Source organism: Anthonomus grandis, chromosome 1 (assembly GCF_022605725.1).
Source record: "Anthonomus grandis grandis chromosome 1, icAntGran1.3, whole genome shotgun sequence".
Lineage (NCBI taxonomy): Eukaryota > Metazoa > Arthropoda > Insecta > Coleoptera > Curculionidae > Anthonomus > Anthonomus grandis.
Window position 1 is genome coordinate 51,523,421 of NC_065546.1, and position 27,798 is coordinate 51,551,218.

Below are 27,798 nucleotides of genomic sequence, written 5' to 3' on the forward strand. Positions count from 1 at the left end.
TGTCAATTTAATATAAAAAATCGATTTTCTTTAATATATTAAATACCATTATAAATCCTATTAACCGCGACCTAGTAAAAGTTACACACTCTAGAACATAAAAACTCATCGATCTCTTCATAGCGTGCGCATCCAGCATTCTGGTCCAGCAAAGCAGCTCCAGCCATGAAAGCTGTCAAAAGCATGTGGGCGTAACAAACGCCCGATTTTTTCACAGAAACTGTGCAAAGATTTATTTTTAAATGTAAGAAATGGCGTCTTTTACATGGTTTTTATTAACTTCGTCCGTTGTGATAATTTGGTTGCTCAATTTTTCCACAGGTAAGTTGGAAATTTCAGGTTTTGTGCATGACCTAGTTTTTATTATGGAGAGTGTATAAATGAACGTAAGTGCATCCCTATTGTAAAAATTAGGTAAATTTTTTAAAATATTTTATTAATTTTCGATATGTTTCCATAGTTTCTATTTCATTTAATTCACTTATTACATTTTAAAGTAAATGGCAGATTCACTTTTAGATGCATTATGAGACGTTTTATATTTTACAGCAGTACCATTAAATGAGATGTATCTGAAGCATCACTTATATTAAAAAATCTTTTTAGTGTAAGAATTACCCCATGTACAAAGATTCTCTCTATCTCTATTTTTTACATTAAACTTTTCTAGAAAATGTCGGAAATAATTGTTGTAATGTATAACGTATTACTAAAGCAACTGATGGGCTTATATATAAAACCAAAATCAATAAGAGGGCCTTGGAAAAAATTAAATTATTTTAAACGGTTATATTTACAAGAAATCTTAACTTAAACTACCCTATTTTGAATATTGGGCAATATATATAACGTGTGCAATTCTTTTTTTGTCTATTTTTTATCCTAACAAAGTGCGAGCAGCTATCTTTTTCATTTTGTCGGCAGTTAGAGAATTTAAATTAAATAATAAATTTCAGTAAAAGTTGCATTTGTTCATGTTTCTTACTGTTAATTTCTTTATTTGCTTCTAATTTTAAGCAATCTTTTAATTTTTTCTATTGTCTATGTTCATACTTTATATATTTATTTTTATTTTTTTTCGGTAAAAAAATCTTTATTGTTGTTATGATTTTTGTATTTCAAATTTATTGGATATGATTAACCATATTATTTTGTTAACAATTCTGTTTTTTATTGGTTATTTACATATGACTATTGACCCTTTAGTTTTAGTTGCTACGTCCTATATAGCAAATTACATGAAATAGTTTCATAGTGAACAGTTTTCTTCATTATTATCGGTTAAGTAAAGTGTCAGCCGCAGCAAAGTACATTTGCATGAACTTTACATTAAATTTGCAGGCGACTTTTTAAAAAATGCATCCAAACCGGCATATAGGAGAATCTTTTACGCAATACTCTAATATTTCTCTTGTTGATGATATAATACCCGAAAAACCTAATTCTAAAAGTTGTTTTTAAGATCAGTTAGGAGTCGTAATAAATAGAAAACTGCGTTTTAGGGAGTATACCATATTAATATTAAAAAAATTGGACATCGATGGTATTTAAGTAAGAATATATAAATAACACTATATGAATCGCTTATTTTATCTCATTTTAATTTCTGTAGTTATGGCCCTGTTTCTTTCCATTCCGATATTTATAATTTAAATTTAAGATTCAATAATAGTTTAAATATTCCTTAACATAAGAATGAAATTTTCAAACGATCTGTCAAACTTATTTATGAGTGATGTGGATTTTTCCCTTTAAGTTTATTGAAAAGAATTAAATGAAATATTTTATAAACGTATTAGATACGACAAGTGTGATATTAAATATGATTTTATATCAGCAATAGTTGGTGTATGTATATATCATGAAATTTCTTTGAGAAATTTTAAGTATGACTGCGAATATAAAAGTAGATATTTATTATTGCTTTTAGACGGGTATGTATATTTCCTTTTTCTATATATTGATCTTACTGAGTTGTCGTTTTATTGTTATATTCTTATTTATTAAATAATCTAACAGCAACTAATTTTTATGTTTTTTTAGTTGTTACTTTTGATCTTGATCGAATGTTGAGCAATACTAATAATAATAATAATAACATTAGTTTTTAGTCTGAGATTTCGTTCCTAACTAACTTCTAAACTTTTAAAACATATATGTATAATACTATACAGACAGATGTGGATAACCAATTTTGTCGAATGATTTTGGACCGCTCGAAAACTAATCCATTAATTTTTTCTGATGTGCAAACCACCCCAAAAAGCCCCTTTACCACTTTACGTTTTTTTCAAAAACCGGCATACAGGTATACGAGTATGCACTTTTTTGCAATAAAAGCAGTTAAGCTATATCATTCATTGCTTGTTTATAAAGAATATAACAAGGTTTTTAATTTGATCCCTTGTAATGTTACGAGCCATGTTAAAATATTAAAAATGTTAAAATAAAAAATTAAAATTCAAAATTAACATTTTTGCTACATAATTTATATACTTAACTCACAAAATATAAAAATTGCAGTCAGGTGTTTTTTTAATATTTATTTCTTTTAATATAATATATTTTCTTTCTCTTGCGTGAAAATAATTGTAGAGTACAATAGAACAACCATATTGAATTTCACCGCTCTAAAAAAAGAATAAAAAAATTGAATTTTAATATCCTTGATTTTATTGTAAGAAATATAATATATTGTGGTAAAAAGAATTTTTTTATATTATATGAAATCTTTTTTTAAACCTACAATATGTTTTTCAGTACATTAAATCAATTAATTAAATATCATTGGTCGCCTATTTAAGATTTCAAATTGAAATCTGTTGTAGAAAGAAAACTAGTGAATATATATAATGTAATATATGAATATATAATAAGTCTGATTTAATTGAAAGATAGGAGTTTTATTTACGAATTAAGGATGATATACAGATCGTGTTTTCGTTCGTTACTTATAGGAAACCGCATAGACGCGAAATTTTGCAACGTTGCGCGTGTACGAGTGCCTGCGACAGAGCACCGCCTCGGCCGGCCCGAGGATGGGATTAGTAAACATCTGACTTTCGTGGGAGTTGCGTCGTTTGGCGATAAAATGTCCCAAAATATTAGGCAAAAATCCAGGCATTTTTAAAATATTTATTCTAATGTCGGTTTTACAGACATGACAATGTGTAAAACCCGCATAGAATTTTAAGAAAGTCATTTGGAGACAAATCTGGAGATCTAGAAGGTCATTTAATATCGCCAGTCCCACGAATAAGGCGGTTAGGAAAAGTATTTGTTAAAAATTCTTTTACCCTAGCCGCGTTATGAGCAGGACAGCCATCTTGCTGAAGATAAACCGATCCCAGGTCCACATCAGGTAGGATTTGAATGGCAGGAAGAACTTGGTTTTGCAGCAACTCAAGGTACTTTTGGGCGTTTAAAGTGCCATCAATAAAAAATGGCCCTATAACATTGTCACCCAAAATACCTGCCCAAACATTCAATTTCTGAGGATACTGGGTACGAAACTGAAAACTTATGTGCTCGTTTTCCTGAGACCAATAACGAACAATGGTAGGATTGTGTTTGCCATGTAATGGAAAAGAAGATTCATCAGAAAACAAAATATTTTTTAAAAAATATTCGTTTTTATTTGCCTTTTCCATCATGGTTTCACAAAATTCCATTCTTCGCCACTGGTCTTCAGGAAATCTTTCCTGAGTTTTTGAATACTCGAAACATTTGTACCCATATTTTTTCCAGATACGAGCAACAGTTTTATTGCTCATTCCCAGTTCCTCTCCAAGTGTCGAATCAAGTTCTAGGGTACTGCAAACCATTTCTTCCCGCCGTTCTATATCCTGGACCATTTGAACAGATGGTTTGACATTTTTTTTAACATTTTTTACAATCTTGACAAAAAGATGTCTCAAAATTTGTAACCACATTTAAAACCGTTTTTGCACAACGAATCGGTCTATTCTCAAATGTCATTGAAAACAAATCTCTACATTGTACTGCCGAATTGCCTCCATAAAACCATTTAATTAGTTGAACTCTTTCGAAAGGGGTATAAACAGCCATAGTGAAAAAAAACACGAAAATAATGCTCAAAAATTATTAATGCAACGTGCAGTAACTCAGCAAAGTGAGGTCTGCTGACTCCCGGTTCAAAAAATAAAAACAAAAAATTCCACCGTCTGCAAGCCACAACCAAGCCGTGTTGCCGTTATTTTGGGTAATACGTAGCTCACGATAACACGATCTGTATAAACTAAAATGTGTGGCTGCCACAACTAGCCTTCGATAAACCGATCCTTTAGTTAAATCGAATTTTCCAGTACTTTGTCGATCGTTTTGCCTTAAATTTCATGAATAGAAATTCAGATTTCGAGCTTCAAGTCTTGGGCGTAACATTCATCTTTAATCTACAAAAAATAGTCAAACTCAAATCGCAGCTCCGAGGCGGCCAAACAACGGAATTACGGCTGATTATTCGATTTTCCAAGGCGAAGTTCAAAAGCGCAACTTTACGTTGACGGCGTGACAAGTTGCGCCATTCTGTTGATACCAAATATCGTCCATGCCATCCTCTTCAAATTTTAAAAATAAAAATCCATTGAGCATGGATTGGTAACGGTCGCCATTTGCGGTAGCGTCCACTTTTTAGACATTTTCGAACAAAAATGGACCGATGATCTCACCAGACCAAAAACCACACCAAACAGTTACTTTTTGTGGATGCATTGGCTTTTCAATAGTCACATGAGAATTTTTCCAGCCCCAAGTCCAACAACTCTGCTTATTGACATAGCCTCGGTGGTGTAAATAAAGATGTTTAGTTCTTGCGCCAATTGAATTTTTCTTGACCTTCATATCGACGTCTCTAAGTAAACTAATGCAAGAAGTATTCAGTTCCCGAGGACAACGAGGAGTTGAGGTGGATGGACCTTCACGCACATTTTGAGCAACAGCAGCAACCTTTTTGGCTCTACGCACTATCAACTAATGAACCAGTTTCACGAAATCGTGTCACAGATTAATTAACAAACTGACTTGAGGGCTAATCAATTCTGTCGATTTTTTTTTAATTTCTTTTAGCTCGGGTCGGGTTACACTCTCCACTTTGGAAAAAAGTTTTCAATACTTTAAGAGTATTATCTGATTTCGTAAATATACAACCTTTGACTATATTTTTTTTAATATAAACATTAACATTTGAATGGCGATAGTTGAAATAACAACTGATTTAAATTCCTGGTATATAGCTCTTATAGATGTTTATTCTTCCATTGCTTTATTACCCAAGAGTGAGTGTTTTAACTTTAAAATAATATCTAAATCTGATGTTTATAAAAGATTTTTTGCACTAAATGAAGATTCAAGTATAAATTGCTATAATCAAGACGTTAAAGCCTAAAATGAAAATTGGCCTTAAGAATGCCATTTCAGACAAATTGCATGGACGATTAGTATTCTGGCCTAGGAAAAACGGTTGTAGGAAAAGCGCATGAATGTTGAGAATCGATTACATTTAAATTGAATACCCATAAACTACATTAATGTAATTTGATTGATGCTACTTTAACTATACACTTACACAAAATCATTCTAAACTAAGTAGTAATTAAACCAGAAAATAGTTTACGAATAAATCGAAAAATAAGTATAGGTTTATGTTTTATCTAGCTTGTTCCACATTATATATTCCTTAATGAGGTCCTGTACTTTCAAACTATTTCATTTTGTTTCGCGCGATAGGTATCCCTAGATGATACATCGAATTTATTTCGAATGTAAAAGCTAACGATCTAAGATGACTGTGTTTCGTGAGCGATGTTCTGACGTCGCCTCAGTCTACGTGCGAGAGATCTATGAATGTGCAGAAGGTCCTAAAAAAGCAGACAAATACTGTAAATTTAATTCGTTGTTATTCAACTTTAAAGGAGAATCTTTTGGGGGTATAACGAACTTACACAGAATAATTGTATTTTCCGTACTAAATATTTGATTCCATGCTTAAATGATACACAACTAGTGTTAAATATGGTAGCAGTTTTTCATATTGCAGCTGCTATTTTTTTGAATGCCAAGTATTTATTGCTTGTAATATTTCCTTAAAATTTAATAATAAAATAATGCTTCTGATTTTATATTTCAGCCGAAGTAAAGCATATAGAAGCGAATCCAGATGCCAAAAGGCTTTACGATGATCTTCTCAGCAATTATAATCGACTGATTCGGCCAGTCATCAACCATACTGAAACTTTAACAGTATGGTTAAGTATTAAGCTCTCACAGCTTATAGAAATGAACCTTAAGAATCAAGTTATGACAACAAATTTATGGGTGGTTCAGGTAAGAATATGTATTACGATTTAAAACATTTTTTTATCAATTTCGAAAAAGTTGATTTTTGGTTAAAGGTTAACTTGAGGTCAATTTAATTTATTTTGTACTCAAATTACTTAAAATAAGCAAAGTAGATGACGTAAAAGGCCATAAAAATTTAAAGAAATCGAGATGCAAAGATTAAAAACTAGTTGAAAAAGAACAAAAAGCTGCAATCAAATGAAATTCAAAAAATGCTTTATTATCAAAATACAAAAGTGGATCTTCTCATAGTATTAATTTTTTTTAAGTATAATTTTTCAAAGAATTTTTTTTTCTATAGATAATATGTACATACACATTTTTTTAATGAAATACGATTTGACTTTCACTTTAAAGATATTGTATCTTGCGAACGTTGCTATAATTGAATTGTTTCAATGAACTAATGAACAGTTTTCTAAAGTCTCTAAAGAAAGGTATTTATTATTCTCTTTAGTTGAAGAATAGGATCAATGTGAACATATTGGCCGACCTATTAGTTTTTCGATTTCTATAATAAAATTTTAATTTTTTAGTTTTTAATTTCCTTTGTAATTTTATCCTGAGCTTCATATTTGCCCACGTTTTCCTCGGGAAGTTCCATAATAACATTTTTATATTATTCACTAAATTTTCCATAAGTATGTTCTAGCATGGATGTCAATATACAAGAATTTAAGCTGTTTCTTTGCAATTGAAATACCCGACTTAATCATTTGCGAATATTTACAGCAATCTGTAATGCTGCTCATATTTCCTTTCTAGGCCCTTTCCTGCCCCCTGCAACGAACTTATAAATATAAATATACCTGTATTGCTAATGCAAATGGCGACTATGACCAAAAACAACCGCTGCCTGGTGGCCGCAATTTTTATAATGGTTGTGTCCTTTTGATGTTGGTCACTCTGAATATTTTCAGTGGTGCCAACAAAAGATATATTAAATAAAGCTAAGTTGACGACGCTGACGTTTGACATGTGATCTGTCATGAACCTTAATATATAACTCGTGACTCGTACAGTGTCGTACACTTTCTTCCCTCATAAATAATTAAGTTATATTATAAAATATATAAAAATCATAGATCAAAAATTAACGAAGGTACCTTAACTTTAAAATGCCTTAAATCTATATTCGTAAAATATGACTTTGCAGGAACATATTGTCTATGTTCTGAAAAGCTTTTCTCTAAGGAGTATAGTATTCGTTAACTATACTCCTTAGGGAAAAGCTTTTGGCATTTTTTTGGCATCATGGTCGCGAAACTAGTTGACGGCAAATAGAAATTTTTAAACCTCTATACCATTTTTTCAATCTCTGCTCTGTCCATTCCATTTGAGTTGTTTTAATATTAGATGTTTTCTATGTATTTTCATTGACAGATATGTGCCAGATATTAGAATTGTTGAAATGGGTATAATATAAACCAAATGATAGCGTTTCAATAACCTTATATTTGTTTCAATATTTTTAATTTTAAATTTTTAAATGAAGACCATTATTTTGATGGTCTTAGGATTCGTAAGATACATGTTTATGAAAAAATAAAACTAGTATAGTATTGTTTTCTTAGGTTTTAGTTATTGTGGATTTAATATTAGTTTAGTTAAGTAAGAATATTCAGTATACTGTAGAATGGCCTTTTATTCGGTTAAATAAATGCGCAAATTACAACTCATAAATCCATAATTTGAAATACATAAATTAATACGTCTCGCCATAATCGAGTCACGTCATAATAATCTCTACTTGTCCATCCTCGTCACTCATGCTAACCTAACAAAACGTAATAACTGTCAACACATATGACGTTATATCTAAAGGCGCGAAATTCAAATTTTAAAATTAAATACTACAATGCATACTGTAACTTAATTGAAACTTTGTAAATTTTAACGAGATTCTTAAACAAGTACAAGAAAAATATCAAAACTAATGCAGCTGTCTTAAATTGTTAACTAAATGTAACTTCGCAGTTTCTATTTCTTTTTTTGTCAACATAACCTCCCAAAAGCTTTAATTATTTTGATTCCCAATGTTGGCACCACTGAAATTTGTCAGAGTGACCAACATCAAAAGGACACAATCACGCAAAATGGCGGCCACCTAGTAGTTTGTCACTTCTTTTACCGAGGGTGCAGTGATTGTCAAGCATCAAATTATGTCATAAAAAATGCGGCCATTTTTCATAGTTCTTTAGGTTTAGCATGCTCATGCTTTCTTCTTACTTCTGCCAAAAAACTAACTTTCAGTTATCAAATTTTCCGAAAAATCTTCACAAAATTGATCTATTCTCATATTTCGCCAAAATTTTTCTAGTTTGTCAGCTGTGATTAGTTTTTATTTGGGTGTGCTGATACCTGGGATACAGGAAATGTCTAAAAAAGCAGTTAATTATATTGTTGTAAAAGAACTTAAATATAAACAGTAAAAACTTTGAATTGAATATAGGAAATTGGCGACATTGCATTTGCATAAATAGTTATGCCAATTTTTTTTTTGTGAAAGTGATAAGTGCAAATGTAAACAACAAAAGTGAAAAATGGATTCTAAGAAGAAGCTGTTATGTTAAATCTGTGGACAGCAAAAGACACAGATTGCATGGTTTTTTAACAGACTCAATATGTTTAATATTTGGGTTCGGATTTTTAAGCCTTCAAACCATGAAAATCTCAGTAATAAACAATTCTATGCATTTTTTAATTATTTTACGCCACATTCATTCAAGCCCAACTCAAGAAGGGGAATGCTTGGGTTAAACTAAACTCTTTAAATAATAATTTAGTTTTTTTTATATTAAAAAAATATCATACTTACCTTGGTGCATTTATTACTTTATTATTGATCTTTATACATTTACCATAAACTTTTGTAACACTTCAAAAATTCTACTTCATACACTTTGCTTTCTTCTTTCTGCTGGTGTAATTTTTCCTTATTGTCTCTTTCATTTGTAGTTTATTGACAACTATTAATTTTATAACATTTACGATAGGAATTATTTCTGAATTGTGTAGGGAGTAACTCCTTGGTGAAATATAATAATTTATTGAATTTTTTTGACCTTTATACATTTACCATAATCTTTTGTAACACTATTTAACTTATTCTTCACAGACTTTGTTCTTCATAAAACAAAGTTCCTACCTAAGTTGTAAGTTTATATTTATTTAAGGATAAAATATTTATTTTTAAACAATTTATTATATTATTTGTATAACGTGTGAATTTTTTGCTATAATCTATTTTTATGATATAGTAATAATACATTTGGTGAATATTTTTTGTTTAATTTCTGAAATCTAGACCTATGTATCTAGTGGGAAATGTATGGGTCTTTCAGAAATTATATTACGCAAATAGAAAAGGTTATAAACAGAGAACTTTGTTTAATATGGAGATTAAAAAAGTCCCAATTTGACACTTTCCCAATCTGTTTATTATAGTTTTCGAAAGAATCACATATTTTCCCTCTAATTTTAGGTGCGCGGTATAATAAAGCAAAAATCAAATTTGGCGCCACAATCAAATTTCTTCCCGTCATTATAAAGTCGCAAATTTATTTTCATGTTAGTATTACATGTTTACTCCTCGACATTTAGAGGGCGCAAAATTCATTAACGTTTCAGTGTTCTGTTGGCTCTCATGGGAGTTTCCGATCTAAGTACTATTAATTTATGAATGAGAATCACATTTACCTCGGGATCGAATTGGGTCTCAAACCAGATTTGTCGGTTCGAGATGTAACGTATCGACCAATGAGAATTGAACTACAGGTATTTATTAGGTTCGTACCCCCTGCCGTTGTCAGCTGACCCTATTCACGCCAGGGAAGGCGATTAGCTTGGAAAGGTATATAATTTGTACAAATTATAAATTTACCATCGAGAAAGTCTTATTATTTTGAGATTTTTTATTTGGGGAACAGGGTCATACCTGATTGCTTTTCCCCAATCACCCGAATGAGCTGGAAAATTGCACTAATTGCAAGCAGAAGCCCATAACCCGATAACATCGATAATTTCATTTTGCCAAGTGCACTATAAGGATGAGCTGATTTTTTGTTACCAAATACCCACATAGCAAACATATATTATACGTAAATGCTATGTATATTCATAATATCCTGACGTATATACATACAATATCTATTTTTAATGCTATGTTTATTTTATGGATATGAAATAAATATACATTTGTCACTCACTAGGTAATACATGGAATATACTATTAGTACGTATAGTGCATATCTTAAATATACTAGATATTTAAAGTATATTCAAGGGTTATATTCTATGGCTGTTTCATAAATATCTATTATATTCTATGTATCTGTTACATGTATCTTTATAGAATATACAAATACAATTTTTAATATTCCAGGATATATAATAAATATTTCTAAGGTATATAGGTAATATCCATTAAAGATGTTCTGTGTATGCATAATTTCCTAGGTAACAAAATAGCGTCTTAAATACGTCATTTTTCGTACTTTCTGGTTTACATGACGAGTCATTTTGACGTCCTTACTAGCTTAAAGTAACGTACAAATGTTACATCCAAAATGAAGTCCTAAATAAAAGCTAAAAGCTAAAGGCTTCTGGAAGACGTCAAATATTTACATAGGACGACGTTTAAAGACTATTTTAGGTCATTTAAAACGACTTAAAATATTATAAGTAACTTTAAGGTCTTAAACTAGTTTTTGAGGACTTGAATATTGAGAAAAAATATTTGTAATTAAATTCCAAATATATATTTATTTATTCATTTGTAAGTATAACAAAATAAAGCAGATATTCTTTGGTCAAGAAAACTCTAAAAAAAGAGGAAGGAGAATAGGAGAAAACATTCAGCACAAAAATACTGACAACTTTTAATTTTAATAAAAGGAAGTTCGCGTTGATGTTTGCCATGTTTTTCTGTATTTTTTTTTAATTTATAAACAAGATTAGATCAAGATGTAAACGCTGTATAAAATAAAACTTTTTTGTATTTCGGGCGCCATTAAAAAAAAATCTTGTCTGTATTTAAACTCTTAAAATATGAAATAATATACCTGATCTAATCCAATTTGGCATTTTCTTAAGATGATAAGTAGGTTCAACACCCAAAATGTGAAAAAAACATTACACAATACGCCTTAGCTCGGGATCACCAAATCAAATTGTTGTTGTTGTAACAAAACAAAAGTTGTTGTACAGCAAATACGGTGCATGTGATCTTCGGTTGAATTCTCGACATTGTCTGTTCTTTTTTATTAAGACATCAAAGTGACTTTCCTCAAATGACGCCAAGAGACGTCATTGTCGATGTATATATCGAAGATATAGGCGACGGTAATGTTCACAAAATATATACATTTATTATTTATACTTAAACATAAAAAAATAAGTTAATCTCAATGTGTAATATATATACATAGAACATACACGATATTTTTTGCACTTTCTGGACTTTATAGGTATATACAGTGGATATCGCATGCTATGTGGGTACATACATATTACCCAAGTAATAATTAGCAGTCACCTAAGTTGAGATTACTCTTATTTTTACTATTTGCAACGTTGTTTTCAGTGCAAAATTTAGTTGGTTTTGCAACTTCGACGTACTGCACCTGTATCGCAACTGTTGTAAAACCCTGTTGTTTTGACAACGTATTTTTTACTATAGATGATAGCAGTAGTAATTTACACTTAAAACAACGACGTGCAGACGTGTACAGTTTTTCGAATCAAAAACCCAGTAAGAACAACGTTACCTCATCGCTAGCGAATGGGTATTACATTGCCTGATCGTCTGTGTTAAGTATTTTTCGCTGTAGAGGGAGCTTCTTGACATGTTAAAAGTTTTAGGAAGAAGATGAAAAATAAAGGTAAAGAGAATAAGAGGAAGAAAAATTATTTAATTGAACATAACCTACTTAATATATATTTTTATTTTTATATTTAGTGTAATATTAAAATTACATTCTGAGTTTATATTTTTCGAAGAGCTTATAAATTTTCTTGTAACAGTTAAAGTTTTTGTTTATTAAAGTTTGTAAAAGTTGCTCCATACGCGCAACAATAATTGAAATATTAAAATTTAAGGTTAGGTCCATCCGTTCTTCCTCTTGCTTCTTAATTAGGGCTAAAATAACATCTTTTCACAGTAAACAATTATGTTCCGTTTATAAATTAAGTGCTTGAAAATCTTTTAAAACGGGTATTTTACCCGTATAATTCACTATATTAAACTACATGCAAATATTAATAAGGACTGTTCAAAAGATGGATTAAAAAGGTAGTTTGTAGTAGCTGCCTATTATAGTTATCTATTAGTTTATTGTTAAAAAAGTAATTAATTTTTCTATCGTTATGGCGTCCATCCGCCTAAAAATCTGTAACTCTAAAAACGTTGCAAAAGTGTTTAGAAAGTTAACGGGTAGTCACTGCGTAACGTTAAGACAACCAAAAAAATCTCTTTCAAATTGGTGTAAAACGGGATTTTCTCTACGGTTAAGACAACGTAACATAGCAACGTTGCGTTGCAATTTGCAACGTTGTCGCGTCAAAAAATTGCTAATTGGGTACCCTTTTACTATATTATCTTTTTTTTGTACGCGACACATACAACTATAAAGATGAAATTGCTGCGTACGCACTCAAGGTTACTAGATTCTTCCAGTCTTTACGGATCCCTTGGTTGCTTATAATTAACATAACAAAAATCTTAGGATTTGGATGTGTAAATTCGGTGTGAATCTTGCTACCGTAATGCTGCTAAACTCGATGCTATGACTTATCGTCCAAAAACTCGCACAGTGCTATAGGTACTCTAAGGGCATAATTACAGCTGCACGGTTTTAAAAACAAAAAAAGAATTAAAAATATATTTTCATAAACTTTAACAACAGTTTAAAAGAACTATGTTATGTTATGAATTTATATGGAATCTTTTATTGCTACATAAAATATTATTTTAGAAATGGGTTGACTATAAACTCCGTTGGGACCCTGAAGAATATGGAGGTGTGGAAGAGCTTTACGTACCTTCTGAGCACATTTGGCTTCCTGATATAGTATTATATAATAAGTAAGTTTAAACGGATTATAAATATGAATAGCTCATTATAAACTTTAATAAGTTTTTAAAATAATAAAACCTTACTTGAGGTTTATTATCTGATAAAAAGTTTTGGTTTTTAATAATAATTTAACAATAATTTTTAAATAATTATTTGTTTTAGTGCTGATGGAAACTACGAAGTAACACTGATGACGAAGGCTACCCTGAAATATACCGGAGAAGTTATGTGGAAACCTCCCTCTATTTATAAATCATCATGTGAAATAAATGTCCAATACTTTCCTTTCGATGAACAAAGTTGCTTAATGAGATTTGCTTCCTGGACCTATAACGGCTTACAGGTAAATAGGCAATCGCTGTAATTTTATTCATGTATTTTCTTTTTTTTTTTTGCTTCTTTGAAACCTCTAATTTAGGCAACCTGGATGATATTTTGGAATAAAATAGCGTAAAAAAAACTTTTATTTAATAGAATTCTTATAATTTTTATTTTCGTAAGAACTGAAAAAATGTATATTCGTACATACAGATATGCTAAACCAATTGACATTTTAATTCAAAAGTATTATTCCTTTTTATTTGTTTTTTCTTACAACTTGTGGTTAAATTAGTTCATCAATGTACATATGAGTTTAACCCACTAGCACCTTCATGGTAACTGTCACTAAGATTCTAAAGGTACTGATAGTACACTTTAAACGCTGTTCAGTTTTATTCTAGTAAGTCGTTAAGACACTTTCTGCACCACACCAGAGATCGGTGGGCTATCATAATTAGTAAATTCAAGCGTGAATGCATATTTTTCAACAACCTTCTAGTAATGATCATCATATTTTGGAAATAAAAAAAATTATCTCGTTGGCTGAAGACCTCTAGATTCTACGAGATTTAAATTTTAAAACCTTCCTCTTTCTCCTGTTTTGCTTTGCTAGCACGAAATTTTGGTTTCAGGTTAAAGGATATTTTTGCTCTTCAAGCATCTTTTCCTATCCTCGATTACGTGGATATAAAAAGATATCCTAGTCCAGTTTCGATGCTCTATCCTTTTCGCTTTCAAGGACTTCTAAGATTCTTTTATTCAGAAATAGAAATCCAGTATTGAGTATTTCTGAGAATACATTCCAGAAACGTTTTCCCCAAAATCAGAACATTTGAACATTCGTAAAACTTTATTAGAATGTACCTGAATAAGCTGTGCTATCTACTTAGCAATATGTGTTGAATTTCCATGGAAACAAGACTCTGAAAATAAAGATTCAATAAATGAATTTTTAGCAAGATGGAGCGCCCTCCGCCATATATTATTCTTTTCGTTAGGCAACGTCGGTTTTCTAGATCAGTTTCGACCAGGTCTTCTTATCTAGCAATGTTTATTTTTGTTTTTTTTTCTGGTTTCATTAAAAAGCAGAAAGAACAATGGATTTTCAGGGAATGCAAAAACTAATCTTGAAGTAAAGTTTCTTATCTTTTTTGTCATATACAAGCCATATCCACAAGGGCGAAACGTCAAAATACTGTTTAAATGCTGTCTTTGATTTTGAGATCTTCAACGAGGAAAACATGATGAAGAAGTGGGATATATGAATAATATACTGAGACACTGAGAATAGCAAAAGCTGTGTACCTACACTAATTCAATTATGACTGAAATTTCTATCACTCAATACAAATTATACAATAAATACATCTTAATCTTAAAATATAGTTAATATTGGTAGTAGTCAATTATAGTCATTAGATAGATAAGTACTCAATCTACACTTTTAATTTACGCAGGTGGATCTTCGGCATATGGATCAACAGCCAGGAAGTAACATTGTTAAAGTAGGAATTGATTTATCGGAATTTTACTTGTCTGTTGAGTGGGATATTCTTGCGGTGCCTGCCACAAGAAATGAGGAATATTATCCCGATCATAAAGAGCCTTATTCAGGTAATTTTAAGATTGCCGAGCAGATATTAAAGAAATTGTTTCTATTTATTTTTTTAGATATTACTTTTAAAATTACAATGAGAAGAAAAACATTGTTTTATACTGTAAATCTGATCATTCCTTGTGTAGGAATTACTTTCTTGACTGTTCTAGTCTTTTATTTGCCTTCCGACTCGGGCGAAAAAGTAAGAACTTCTTGTCATTATTAAAAAAAAATTTAAAATTATTTTTTTAGGTAACGTTATGTGTCTCAATTCTTCTCTCTCTTACTGTATTCTTTTTACTATTAGCGGAAATTATTCCGCCCACATCGTTAGCTGTACCACTCCTAGGAAAGTATTTGTTATTTACCATGATACTTGTGACTTCATCTATATGGGTGACCGTTTGTGTTTTAAACGTGCATTTTAGGTGAGCAAATATTACCTTTATATTTTTACATACCACCCAAGACCAAAGTAATTACAAACAATATATATTTATGTCTAATATCATTCTCGTTATACAAAATACCTATGCATTAAATAGGCAACAAAAATGCACACATAAAGGCTCAAGTTAAAAAGGGACCAATTATTCTTCCACTAACTTCTTTACTCATGCATTATGCATAAATGTTTAGTAATAACGAAATTCATGAGTTAAGCAATAATGGCGACTTAATTTGAGGTATCAGTATAACAATTTTTACTAAATTTGGGATGTTATGTAAGAAAACAAAATTAGATATCAAATCTTCATAAGAGGCTTAGTTTTTTTCGTTTGAAGAAATGAGTTATAGCCAAAAATACGATTTTGCAAACTTTAGGCGGTTGGCAAAATTGTGGCTCATTACCATAGTTAAAAAGTGTATTTTTTTACAAATAATTTGATACCAGACAATCGATATTTGCTAATTTTAATAAGTCTGAATTTTCAAAAAAACAGTTTAGCGCCGCATACCTACCTAGTTTTTCCCAATTAAAAAACCCAAAGATTGCTGTGAATTAATAAAATATTTGTTTCCGTTTTAAATAAATTTTGTAGCGACTTTTTAGCATTTGCGTAACATCTATTAAAAATCCAAGATTAACGATAAATTGGACTGTCACCCTTACCGTCTAATAATTAACGATAAATTGAAGAGCCTTTGAAGTGTTTTTTGTCGGTATTTATAATGCAATAGTAAATTGGCCTTGGATTTGACATATCATTGTTACGAATTGTCACGACAACCTGTTAGTTTCTGATATAATTTGAGTTATTCAGACATTTCTCACTGTAATTATAAATTATCATTGTTGTATTATAAATTATAAATTATAATGATTTTTTACCCTAATTGCGTTTATTGTATTGTTATTTTTTGTTCGGTTATTCTAGTTTATTGTTTTTATAGTAGTTTTTATTTATACTTTATTTTTATTCGTTATTGTTTTAATAATCATGCAAAGCTATACCAGATCGGAAAAAATACAATGTTTAACTATGGTAATGAACCACCCTAGCTCCATTTGAAAAAATTGAGTTAGAACCGAAAATACGTTTTTGCAAACTTTAGACGCATCTAGGAAAGCTGTGAAAAACAAAAATGAGTTTCTTAGATTGTTATTTCCTATCAAAATATGTTAAAAAAGTTGGAGGGTCTCATTCAAAATAAGAAAGTTAGGATCATTTCTGGTTAAACCGGAAGTGACAAAAAATAACTAAATACGCCAGCCAATTCCAAATTGGATGCTACACCCACTTACCAAATTTCATTTTTTTAACTTAAAAATTAAAAAAGTTATAGGGGCGAACCACTTTCCTAAGACACTTGGTATAATGTCACTCAACTAATCTATTTTAATGTCTTAATTAATTTCTTTTAAATACCTATACAAAACCAAAAAATTATGTTTTTAGGTCACCATCTACCCACAAAATGTCACCATTATTTAGAAAAATATTCCTTAACTTTATGCCCAAAATATTAATAATGCGAAGAACTACTTATACTATACCCGAGTACGATGATAATGCCCCTCCTAGAGGCTATACCACGGCGGACATAGATATGCACCAGTAAGTGATAACAGTTTGTCAATTAAAATCATGTATTGTTTTAAAACATAAATTTTGATATAAAGTATTATTTTTAGACAACACATGGGAGAACCATTTACTTCGGATTTCAAAATCACTACAAGAGAACCCAGTTTTATCCTACCAAATTCAGACGACGACGCAAATAAAATGAAGGCTCATTCTTCAAGTAGGTTCTTACCCACTTTTTTATTATAAATTATTGATAGTAGAAATTATTGGTATTGACTTTATTGGTTTTTTTTTATAGTGGGCGACTCGTCTACAAGTATGACTCAAAAAAGCCTATCGCCAAACGTTTTAGCTGCCTTGGAAGGCGTACGATTTATAGCCCAACACATTCGTGACGCTGATAAGGATAATGAGGTATTTTTGCACTTTAGGCATTTGTTACATTTAAATTTTAAAATTTTGTTGTTGCAGCAAATTCCTAAGTAATGATTTATTTACAAGTTCTCAATAAAAAATAATTGAACTTACCAAATTGCACTGCTAGTAAACGAGGTGTAATTGACCACCGTTATTTTTTATTCCCTTCTGAGCACTTAACATATTATTGATAGATTGATCTTTTCTCCCATTATTGTTGTTTCAATGCATGGCTTTTGTATAAATTGCACAAAAACTAAATTTTAGTGTCTGAGAGCTGATCGCTTTATGATAATGATTAAGGCTTACTGAATAGGATTTCAGTCACTTTAGATTTTCTTCTTATAGATGATCGAATTAAAAAATAAATTTATCATCAACTGGAAGCATCTTATTTTTGGCCAAAATATTATGGCATGAGGTTATTTATTTCGTAATCACAGTAAACAAATTCTCTGAGAAGCTGTGTATTGTGACGTCACGGAGTTGCTCCTATGAATATTTCTAATAACTGATGATTACCTTAATAAACAAATAAAAAACAAATCATTAAAAATTAAACTCTATTGATTTTAACTATTTTATTTTCCAAGAGGTGTTACTATAATAGGAAGTATTACTATTAAAAAAGTGTAAACAGAAAGAAGAAAACTCGTATATAAAAGAAGAGAGGTTTTGTATCCTTCTTACTTTTCTCAATGAATTATTCAACTCGATAGTAGAAATTTTTAAAAACAAAATGGTTTTAGGGTTTGAGCTCTTTACAAAAGTGCTTCTGCAGATTTCTATTTACTCATCCAATGCCTTGCTTGGGTCACCTTTATTTGAAGGTGTGTATTGCCGGTAGATCCGGCAGCACCTCCATCGCTGGTGTAGGGGTTATTCTCTAGCCTTTGTAGCCCTTGTGTTGTACTAATCAATTTATAAAAGTATTACTACCTATTTTCACATCCATAATTTTATATCTACCCTCAGGCTCAAGCCCCAATTTCTGCCGTTTCCTGCATCTGCCTAGAGCAGTTTTTTCCTCGTGTATGGTTATGTTGATGTATGACTGTTCCTTTGTGCATTTGAGAGCTCTTTTTATTTGTAAATAAGATTTTTGTAGCTTTAAGGAAGTTTACCAACAAGCCCTTATCCTTGCACCACTTGTTGGGCAATTGCCTGTGATTGTTACAACTAAGGTATGTCCAAGCTATGAATTCTTCCCTTTTATTATTCTTATTAGTAAGTTGATCGAGGAGTGACATAGTAGGAACATTATTATACACTCCTTCATCATTAAGGCATAAAGTGACAACAGGGTTCTATTTAGGTCATCTCTGCAGATTTTTCTGCCTGATATTCATTTTGGTGCTCACTAAGGTATTGTATTTATTTATACAGGGTGTTCATTTGAAAACTTCCCACCACGGATTTATCGAAAACCACTGTTTAAAAAAAAACGCCGAAATACGTCAAAAGGTTTGTCAAGGGGGACAACTTTCTAACCTAAAATTACTTCAACCTCTTTCACCCTCTGCCCCTCAGGGTCATCCCCTTAAAAATTTTAAATGGCAAGGGGTATAGAGTAATAGCTTGTTTAAAAGGTCTTTTAAAGTCTTTTATTTTGACGTTTGATTTTTTTAAATCGATCGATTCGTTTTCGAGAAAATTAGATAAATCTTTGTTTATTTGTTCAGATAGAAAACAAAAACATGAAAATATCAGCTTTTATTTCAATAAGTGTTCAAAATGTTGCCCGTTTTTGACCAAACAATGATATAGGCGATGTTCAAATTCCTGACGGACATTATCAAAAACATGTTGTGGGATATCATGGCAGCTGTCGATGATGCGTTGACGAAGTTCATCCAAACTTTCAGGTTGAGGAGTAAACACAATAGATTTTAAATGACCCCCATAGAAAAAAGTCTAACGGCGTTATATCAGGAGATCTAGCAGGCCATTCTATAGGCCTCCTTCGCCCTGTCCATTTATCTGGAAACTCGTCGTCTAGCCATTGCCGAGCGGGAAGAACATAGTGAGGAGTCTTGCTGGAAATATATTTCAGCCTCATCAAGTATAGGGTTTCCATCATCATCGATTTGGTTTTCAATGGATTCAGTGACAAGCGGATTGATGGTATTTTCTAACATATCCAAATAAATGTCTCCATTTAAATTTCCGTTAATAAATAATGGCCCAATCACTTTATTTCCTAAAATGCCTGCCCATACATTAATTTTTTGAGGGTACTGGGTATGCCCTTCTACAAATGCATGAGGATTTTCATTGCTCCAATATCTACAGTTATGCTTTTAACAAATTCATTTAGATAAAATGTGCATTCATCGCTGAAGCAGATATTCTTTACATGAATATTATTATCATTAATCACTTCAGTCATTTTTTCACAAAACTCAACTCGCCTATCGAAATCGTCTTCGGTTAACGCTTGCAATATTTTCATTTTGAATGGATGAAATTTATGAAGTTTGGTAACTGTGTGAACAAAGCCTAATGAAATACCAGTGGCAGCAACAATTTTGCGTAATAAAATATTAGGATTTATTCCAAAATGAGCCAAAACTTCAACTTGAGCGCCTTCATCAAAAATTCGCCGATGATCACGTTTTTTATTTGCAACAGATCCAGTTTCAGTAAGCTTAGTAACCATAGATTCCATCTATGCCTTTTGATTTGTACAATTGAAATTTATCAAATTATGCAAATGCAGAGGCCTCATTAATGATTATTAAATAAAAATAAATTAAACTTGAAGTCAAAGGGTTTGATTTTTTTTATTAACATTTTTAATATACATATAGTAGCTAGTCTCTGTCCTATTTTATCAATGTAACTTTTAATTACTACTGTTGCTATAGTCTTCTTTGTGAGCATAAAACTTTAACTTGTATTTAAATTTGAAATGTTATAGTATAATTTTGTAAAGCTTCTAAGGACTAGTGGTTAAAAAAACAGAAAGCAAACAGAGTCTAGGCTTATAATGAAAAGTAATCTCCATAGAAAAATCAAGTCTAATTTTATAAGTTTGAGTAATTATAAAAATTTGATCAGTTTAAAAAATAACCAAATTTTTTGCAAATATAATTAAATTGGAAACATAAATATATCAGTAGGAATTTGCAGGTGCCTGGTTTCTTTGGAGTGCATAGACCAACGTTGATCTGAAAATTAGAATGAGACTTCATTATGTATGAGATCTAGTACTACAACTTACTAACAAATTCCCTGTCAAAGTTTAATCTTGATTTTCCTCTCAAAACTTCGTAAGTTTTTTTTGTGCCTTATACATACTTACAGTACTACGTATTTGATTTCCGAAAATTTTTGCATAGAGCATTAAGTCAACTAATTTTTGAAGTTTTTTTTATAATCTATTAAATATTTGCATTTATTTTAATTCAGTTAACTTACAGTTGATAAAGGCATCCATCTTTTTAAAGTGAAATTTTACTGGAAAATATTTAGTTAGGTTTCTCACAAGTGGTTTAGTTTTTAGACCTTTATCTACCCCCTTGTAACTACCATTTGAGCCTCCTTATTTATTTGTCCAATAGTTGCATCATCCACTTTCCCATTCCATGTAATTTTCTTCTCTTGGGTATCTTGACATTTATTATAAAGCTTAGTTCTGGCTGACTATATTGTCCAATTACCACTAAAGACACACCTTCACACAGACAAGTCCTTCCTGAGGCACATCAAGTAGCCTTCATGGTCCTTCAATTTGCAACTGGGAAGAGAACAAGGACCCCAGGTATCGCAAATCATATAACCATTTTAGAAGCATAAAATAATGGCCGCACACATGATTTTAAAAATTGAATTCAATCAATCTAATTCACTTTAATCCAGTAGCCCAGCACTAATAGCTGGTATATATAGACCATCACTACTCTTCGAATGACAGCATTGACTTAGACGTTAACTGTTACAAGCATAGTAAACAGCTTCTCAGAGAAGCTACTACTACTTCTCTGAGAAGCTGTTTACTGTGGTTACAAGTTTGTTAGACTATGAACATCCACTCTCTGTTCATTTTTTACTCATCCATGACTAAGTCTTAATAACTCAATCAATTGTAATTAGTTAAATATGAATTAAACATTAATTTTTATGTGGAATTTTTTGAAGGATTTTTATTCGCCAACCACCTCGGCGGTCTCTCTTGCAACCCTACCACACATTGATATTTCATAATTAGAGGTTAGGTTATTCTGACAACAGTCTGACCAATGGCACTTCCCTTTGTCAATATACTAAAGCTGAATTTACAGGTTACTTTTTATGTTGCGTTTTGCAAACCTAGATTGGTTGTGATTTACTTATCTTATTATCAAGGTAGATTTGAGTGTCATTGCACGAGGGTAGTTAAAGTAGGTGGCTCTTTCGTAGGCTCTTTCGTAGCTGGAGGTATTAGAACATCATTTTTTTTTCTGCGAGACTCTTGACTTTTATCATACCGTGTAGTCTTTTGCTTTTTTAAAGATTAATTTGGTAATTTTTAATTCATTACCATTTAATTTAGACTAGTCTCTTTAAGAAAAAATTAACTATTTCTTTGATAGATTTCATTGGAAATTAAATTTTATTGACCTTGTGTTTAAGGAGACTTTGCCTATTTTGTGTGGTGGTTATGGTCGAGTCTGAGAAGTGCGTATATACAAGTTCTTCTAGATCTGAAAGTCGCGTCACTTTTTTTTTAGATGTACTATACTCTATTTCCTTTTTGGTGAGAGCACAGTGCCTCATTATTTATGCAGAAGTAGCATAAATATAGGGTGAGTCTTCCATTTTTCTATATGTAACAAAATGATAAACCAGGCTGTTTTTACCAATTTTAAGTGGACAAGTCCTGTATGGTCTCAAATACAATAGGTCGTAAAATTCGGAACAATGGTTTCGAGTTCAATTTTATGACAAACGGGTTGCCAGTGTCGTTCCGACTATGGATATTGATTTTAATTTTTAAGATAAATAATTATCTGTAATGAAAAATTTATAAATAATGTTGGATTTTATCTATTATCTATTAGATAAAGATTTTTACAAAAAGTATGGTTGGTAGGTATAACCTATATTTATTAAATTAACAAGAAACATTTCTTAAAAGCGGAAAAGCCTCATTATAAAACTATGGCAAACAAAATGAAATATAAAAATTTGATTAATACCGCAATTTGATTGTTTTTTAAATGTTTAAAAAATTGTTGTAAAATTTCATTTTTTTAATACCAACCAATAAAAAATGCAACTCTCCAAACATATCTTGACATTTATAAGAAAGGTACATAGATATAAGGATCTTTTAATTTATTAACCATATTTACATATATTACAATAAAAATATTTACGAAATATACAAAAAAAAATCAATTTATAAATCACACATTTCATTACTCTCATCGCTTTCATCCGAATCAGACATTCTCACTGTTATAACTAAGGGTTCGACAGCTTCTTCTAGAAGATTATCGAGGGTCCACATCTTTTCTTCTTCTTTTATAGCATGATTCACAGCATTGCTCCAGTTTTCTTGGTTAACGTTATCCACTGCTGCTTTTAGAAGTTCTCTCACATCTTTCAATTTAAAGGTTTTATTATTTCTAGCCACAAATCCTTTTACTTTAGACCAAATTAACTCTATAGGATTTAATTCACAATGGTAAGGTGGCAAACGAAGTACAGTTATATTGTGTTGTTTTGTAATTTCGTCAACAACGTATCTTTTATATTTTGATTTATTTTCTGTAACTATTGCCAGAAGCTCTGCTTTTACCGCGTCATCTCCAAAAGGTATTTCTTTTTCGGTAAGTCATTTTTTTATTTCCCCTTTTCGCCAGCAGGATGATGGTAATTTTTCTATTAATCTTGAATGATAGCTGGCATTGTCCATAACAATAATTGAATTTTCGGGAATTGACTTGATCATTTCGGAAAAATAATCTTCAAAAAATCAGCGTTCATTTCTTCGTGGTAATCCTTAGTTGACTTCGATTAGAATTCAAACAGATCGCCATTTAAAAATCCTTTATAGCTCCCAATATGTGTAATTATTAATCTGTGGCCCTTACCAGAAGGAGACTTCAAGCCAGTCGATAAACCTTCTAAAAAAGCCTGACGGGAGCTTCCAACATTTTTATCCTGCCAGCACTTGCTTACGGTGTGTCCTTCGTTAAGCCAGGTTTCATCCAAATAATAAATGTTTCTTTCTTCCTTTCGATACTCCTTAATTTGCCTTAAATACTTTCTTCTCCAACAGACTATTTCTTCTTTATCTATTAAAATAGATTTTCTATTTTGCTTTTGCCAAGAAAAATGTAATTCGTGTAAAATTTTTCATAATTTTTTTTTCCCATTTCTGGTACATTTGCTGTCTCATCAACTGCTATCGGCTTCCTACCGGCAGTTTTCTTTACACTCTTCCTAGGCAAGTTCTCACGGTTTTCACTTTTTCTGTCACTAAGAAGTCTGTAAATTGTTGCTTTACTTATGCCTGTCATATTGGCACATGTAGAAACTAGATTTCTAACAGTACTTAGTGGTATTTGATGCACAAGTGCATCATGTACGTTTAGAACTATAGTCCTTGCTTTAAAATCTAAAACACCTTTACGCACTACGGGGCTAAACTTTGACATTCTTACAACAAATGCGCAACAATACTGAAAAATAAATAAGTTTTTAGGATATATCTACATTATATACCTGTTTGCATTTAAGATTGCACAATTTAGGTACCTATAATACTTAATACCTCAATATTTACCTACCTAGACAATATCTACTTGTAAGGGTTAAAAAGAACTTGTTCATTAGGTACTTAAGTAATTCAAAGAATTTATGGCTAAAATTGGCCTATTTCTTGCACTATTAAATAAACCCAACAAATGAAAACATTCAGGTCTTAATGTACTTGAAAAGTGGGACGCCAATGGTTTATGACCGTTTTATGGCTATCGACCCTTTCGTGTGCTCCTACGGATTAAGAAATGGACTATAGTTTATTTGGCAAGAGTATGATACATTTTGCCCACGTTCCCTGCTGTTTTTTACTGATTACTTAATTTTTTATTTTAACTTTCTTGGTTTTTAAGACTATTTTACTTTTACGGGTAATTTTAAGTATTGTTCTTTAAGTGTTTTTCTTATTTACTTATTTTCATAGCGAAATTTTTCAAATTGCATTTAATTGTTAATGTTTTTTATAAAATTACTTTTTGTATTTGTTGATAATTTTTTCTTCCAGATTATTGAAGATTGGAAATTTGTCTCTATGGTACTTGATCGATTTTTCCTTTGGGTGTTTACAATAGCCTGTTTTGGTGGTACCGCTGGGATTATCTGCCAAGCGCCATCCCTTTACGATACCAGAATACCAGTTGATCAAAAGTACACCGAAATACCTTTAAACAAAATTTTCCAGGATCAGTTAGCACCGGGAATTATTCCGCTATAAGATTTCTCTAGAAGAATAAAAAACGAAAAGCCATTAGGTATGATTTTTCTTTTATATTTATTAAAATTTATTTACATTATTTGTGCAAAGAAAAAAAATAATTACCCATGAGTATTATACATTTCAAATTTAAATTTTTGAGAAAGTGTATTTAAACTAATTTTTCTGTAAAGAGAAAAATCGACTTTTTACATAAGGAATCCCTAATGAATGGAATTTAAAGGAATAGTGAACAAATTTGAAAAACAATGAAAAGAATTTAAACACGAAAAATAATCTACCGCATTCATTTGGATTCTCTTGCTCTTTGTTTTAAGGCATGCCTTCTTGTTATCCGAACGTCATATCTACATTAATTTATGAATATTTTGAACTTATTAAAATAAACTAATATTGACTATAAACTAATATTTGCATTTAAGAAATATTGCGGACGTGCCGATTATTATCCTACAGGGTTCCCCAGGACGTACTTTAAAACTGTCATAGACTTATAATAGAGTCTGGACCTAAATCTATGGAATCTTGTTATTTTTTACCGGTTTGTCAATTGATTTACGTCAATCTATTAATGGCGAAATCATTGGGTAATAAAAAGGTTTTGTTCGTCTCTTGAAAAGAATTTGAAGATAATTCGTGGCTTTGTGGCCTTCTACTAGTGCCTGAAGGATATTTCTTTGATTCCGGAATCGTGGAAGCTTCAGTAGTAGATGCTAGGTCCTTCAATTCTTTTACTATTTAGAGCAGTTCTCGAAAAACTGCTCGTCAAGACATAACCTTTTGCTGATGATTGTGTTCAATGGCTAAGAAATCGCAGATTTTTCGTGCCGTTTTGGTAAAATGCCTGAAAAATCTAAAAACTGCTGACTCGTTGATCTCCTCGAGGTTCATCTGCCACATATTGCTGATATGCTCTTCCAGATTAGTCCTTATTCTGCAATTGTCCTTGTGGAGTAGAAATAAGAAATGATTGTGGGTCTGGAAGTAACGCCATGGTCATCATGAATAATCTGAACCAATGATATAGGTGAAGAGATTTTTATAAAGAAAATGAAGATAAAGTGAGAAACTGGTTACTTTAACGTCAAATAGTGCAGTTGCTATTATTACTTCATGTGTTTGGTCTTCAAATATTCAATAGGATTAGCATAAGCAATTATGTTGTCTCTCCCAAAGAAATTGATAAGGTTGACATTATCCCTTCGATGTCCTAATTAGAAGTGAGCATGTAATGGTGCTGAATTGACCTCTAGGCCTGTAATTGTCGGTTTTGATTTTAGCATAGTTGTCAAAGGAGATATTTTTCTTGTTCTTGGTCTATTATGACAACAATGTTCTGATGAAGTTTTGGACGAATGTGTGTATCTATTTAAAGTTTTTATTGACTTTACATCGCCAATTTATTGACATGCAAAGAATTGCTGAAGAATGTGTCAGTTAACATCGGGACTGAATGAGGAACTTTTTGATATTCTTTTGTGCATTTTTGTGGTGACTTTGCTACTTCTCGTAGGTGATTTCTACAATTTAAAATGAGATCACGCTAATCGTACGTTTAAGCAATGATATTTACTATTGCATTGTGTTGCTCAGTTCATTTAGTTCTCTACCAGTATTTCTAGGAAAATAAAAAATTGCATCGTTTTGACGGCAGAATAACTAGAACTTTGAAAACCGGCTACCATTGGCGTTTTACTACTTGTATACCCCGAAAGTATAGTTGATCGATTTGGACTCAAGTTCTTTTTTTATAAATGAGGTTTTTCAGTCTGCCAGGACTTTTAGTTATATTGTGGCGAGGACGATGTGTAACTATTTTTCATCTTCGAAGGATAACGAGTGCTACTTATTGTTAAAACCTCTCACAGTTTGCTTTCATCATAATGAGTTTTATAGTAGTCTTATAGATTTACAAGATTAGAAATTCACTTCTCTCATGTCATCTTAGGCGTAGCGGAAAGCCAAATACTTATTTGTAGCCCTCGGAATTTGCTGATTTCTTTTATGTGAATATATAATTTTTATGTGAATGTTTGATCGTGCTAGTTGCGAGTTTTTCCTTCAAAATATATCAAGCCAGATAGACAAAATCTATAAGACATTATTATTATAATTTTTGTTATTACAGAGTAATTATTGGTAAAAATTAAAAGTCTTACTTAAATATTAATGATAAATATAATCTATCGTTTTTATAGATATTTACTTTTAATTTTTAGGATACTATCATCGAAGAAATACACAATTATTACATGGTAAATTGGATGCCTTTTGATCTAGAAACCTTTACGTAAAGTAGAATCAACTATATTACCTTACATAGGATATTGGTATTCTAGTATATGTTAAGTACAAATATAAGTTGTTTGACTTAACAAAAGAGTGCTGTATAGCACACTTTCTCGTATACATTTTATTAACTTATGAGTTTTTCGGCAAACTTCAGCCCAATTAGATAAAAATGTACACAATCTTTATAAAACAAATAAAGTATATACACGAACTATTAATTATAAGTTAAGTTTTTATAAA

At 31.0% G+C, this 27,798-nt stretch overlaps 1 protein-coding gene across 1 annotated transcript; it reads left to right on the forward strand.

Annotated features, from left to right (window-relative positions):
* Positions 1-170: 170 nt before the first annotated feature.
* On the forward strand, positions 171-27,798 carry LOC126733598 (acetylcholine receptor subunit beta-like 2). The gene is made up of 12 exons (XM_050436964.1): positions 171-321; positions 6,146-6,342; positions 13,332-13,441; positions 13,596-13,776; positions 15,212-15,368; positions 15,426-15,553; positions 15,604-15,779; positions 17,253-17,411; positions 17,489-17,601; positions 17,683-17,798; positions 25,057-25,303; positions 27,486-27,798. The coding sequence occupies exons 1-11, from the start codon at positions 252-254 to the stop codon at positions 25,264-25,266; spliced, it is 1,617 nt and encodes a 538-aa protein (XP_050292921.1). The 5' UTR covers positions 171-251; the 3' UTR covers positions 25,267-25,303; positions 27,486-27,798.

What these genes read in the sequence shown, in the direction of transcription:
- LOC126733598 (XM_050436964.1), top strand. Translation starts at nt 252, where the DNA reads ATGGCGTCTTTTACATGGTTTTTATTAACTTCGTCCGTTGTGATAATT. An exon ending in GGACCTATAACGGCTTACAG is followed by an intron (nt 13,777 to 15,211) that starts GTAAATAGGCAA and finishes TAATTTACGCAG; the next exon opens with GTGGATCTTCGGCATATGGA. An exon ending in CTTCCGACTCGGGCGAAAAA is followed by an intron (nt 15,554 to 15,603) that starts GTAAGAACTTCT and finishes TTATTTTTTTAG; the next exon opens with GTAACGTTATGTGTCTCAAT.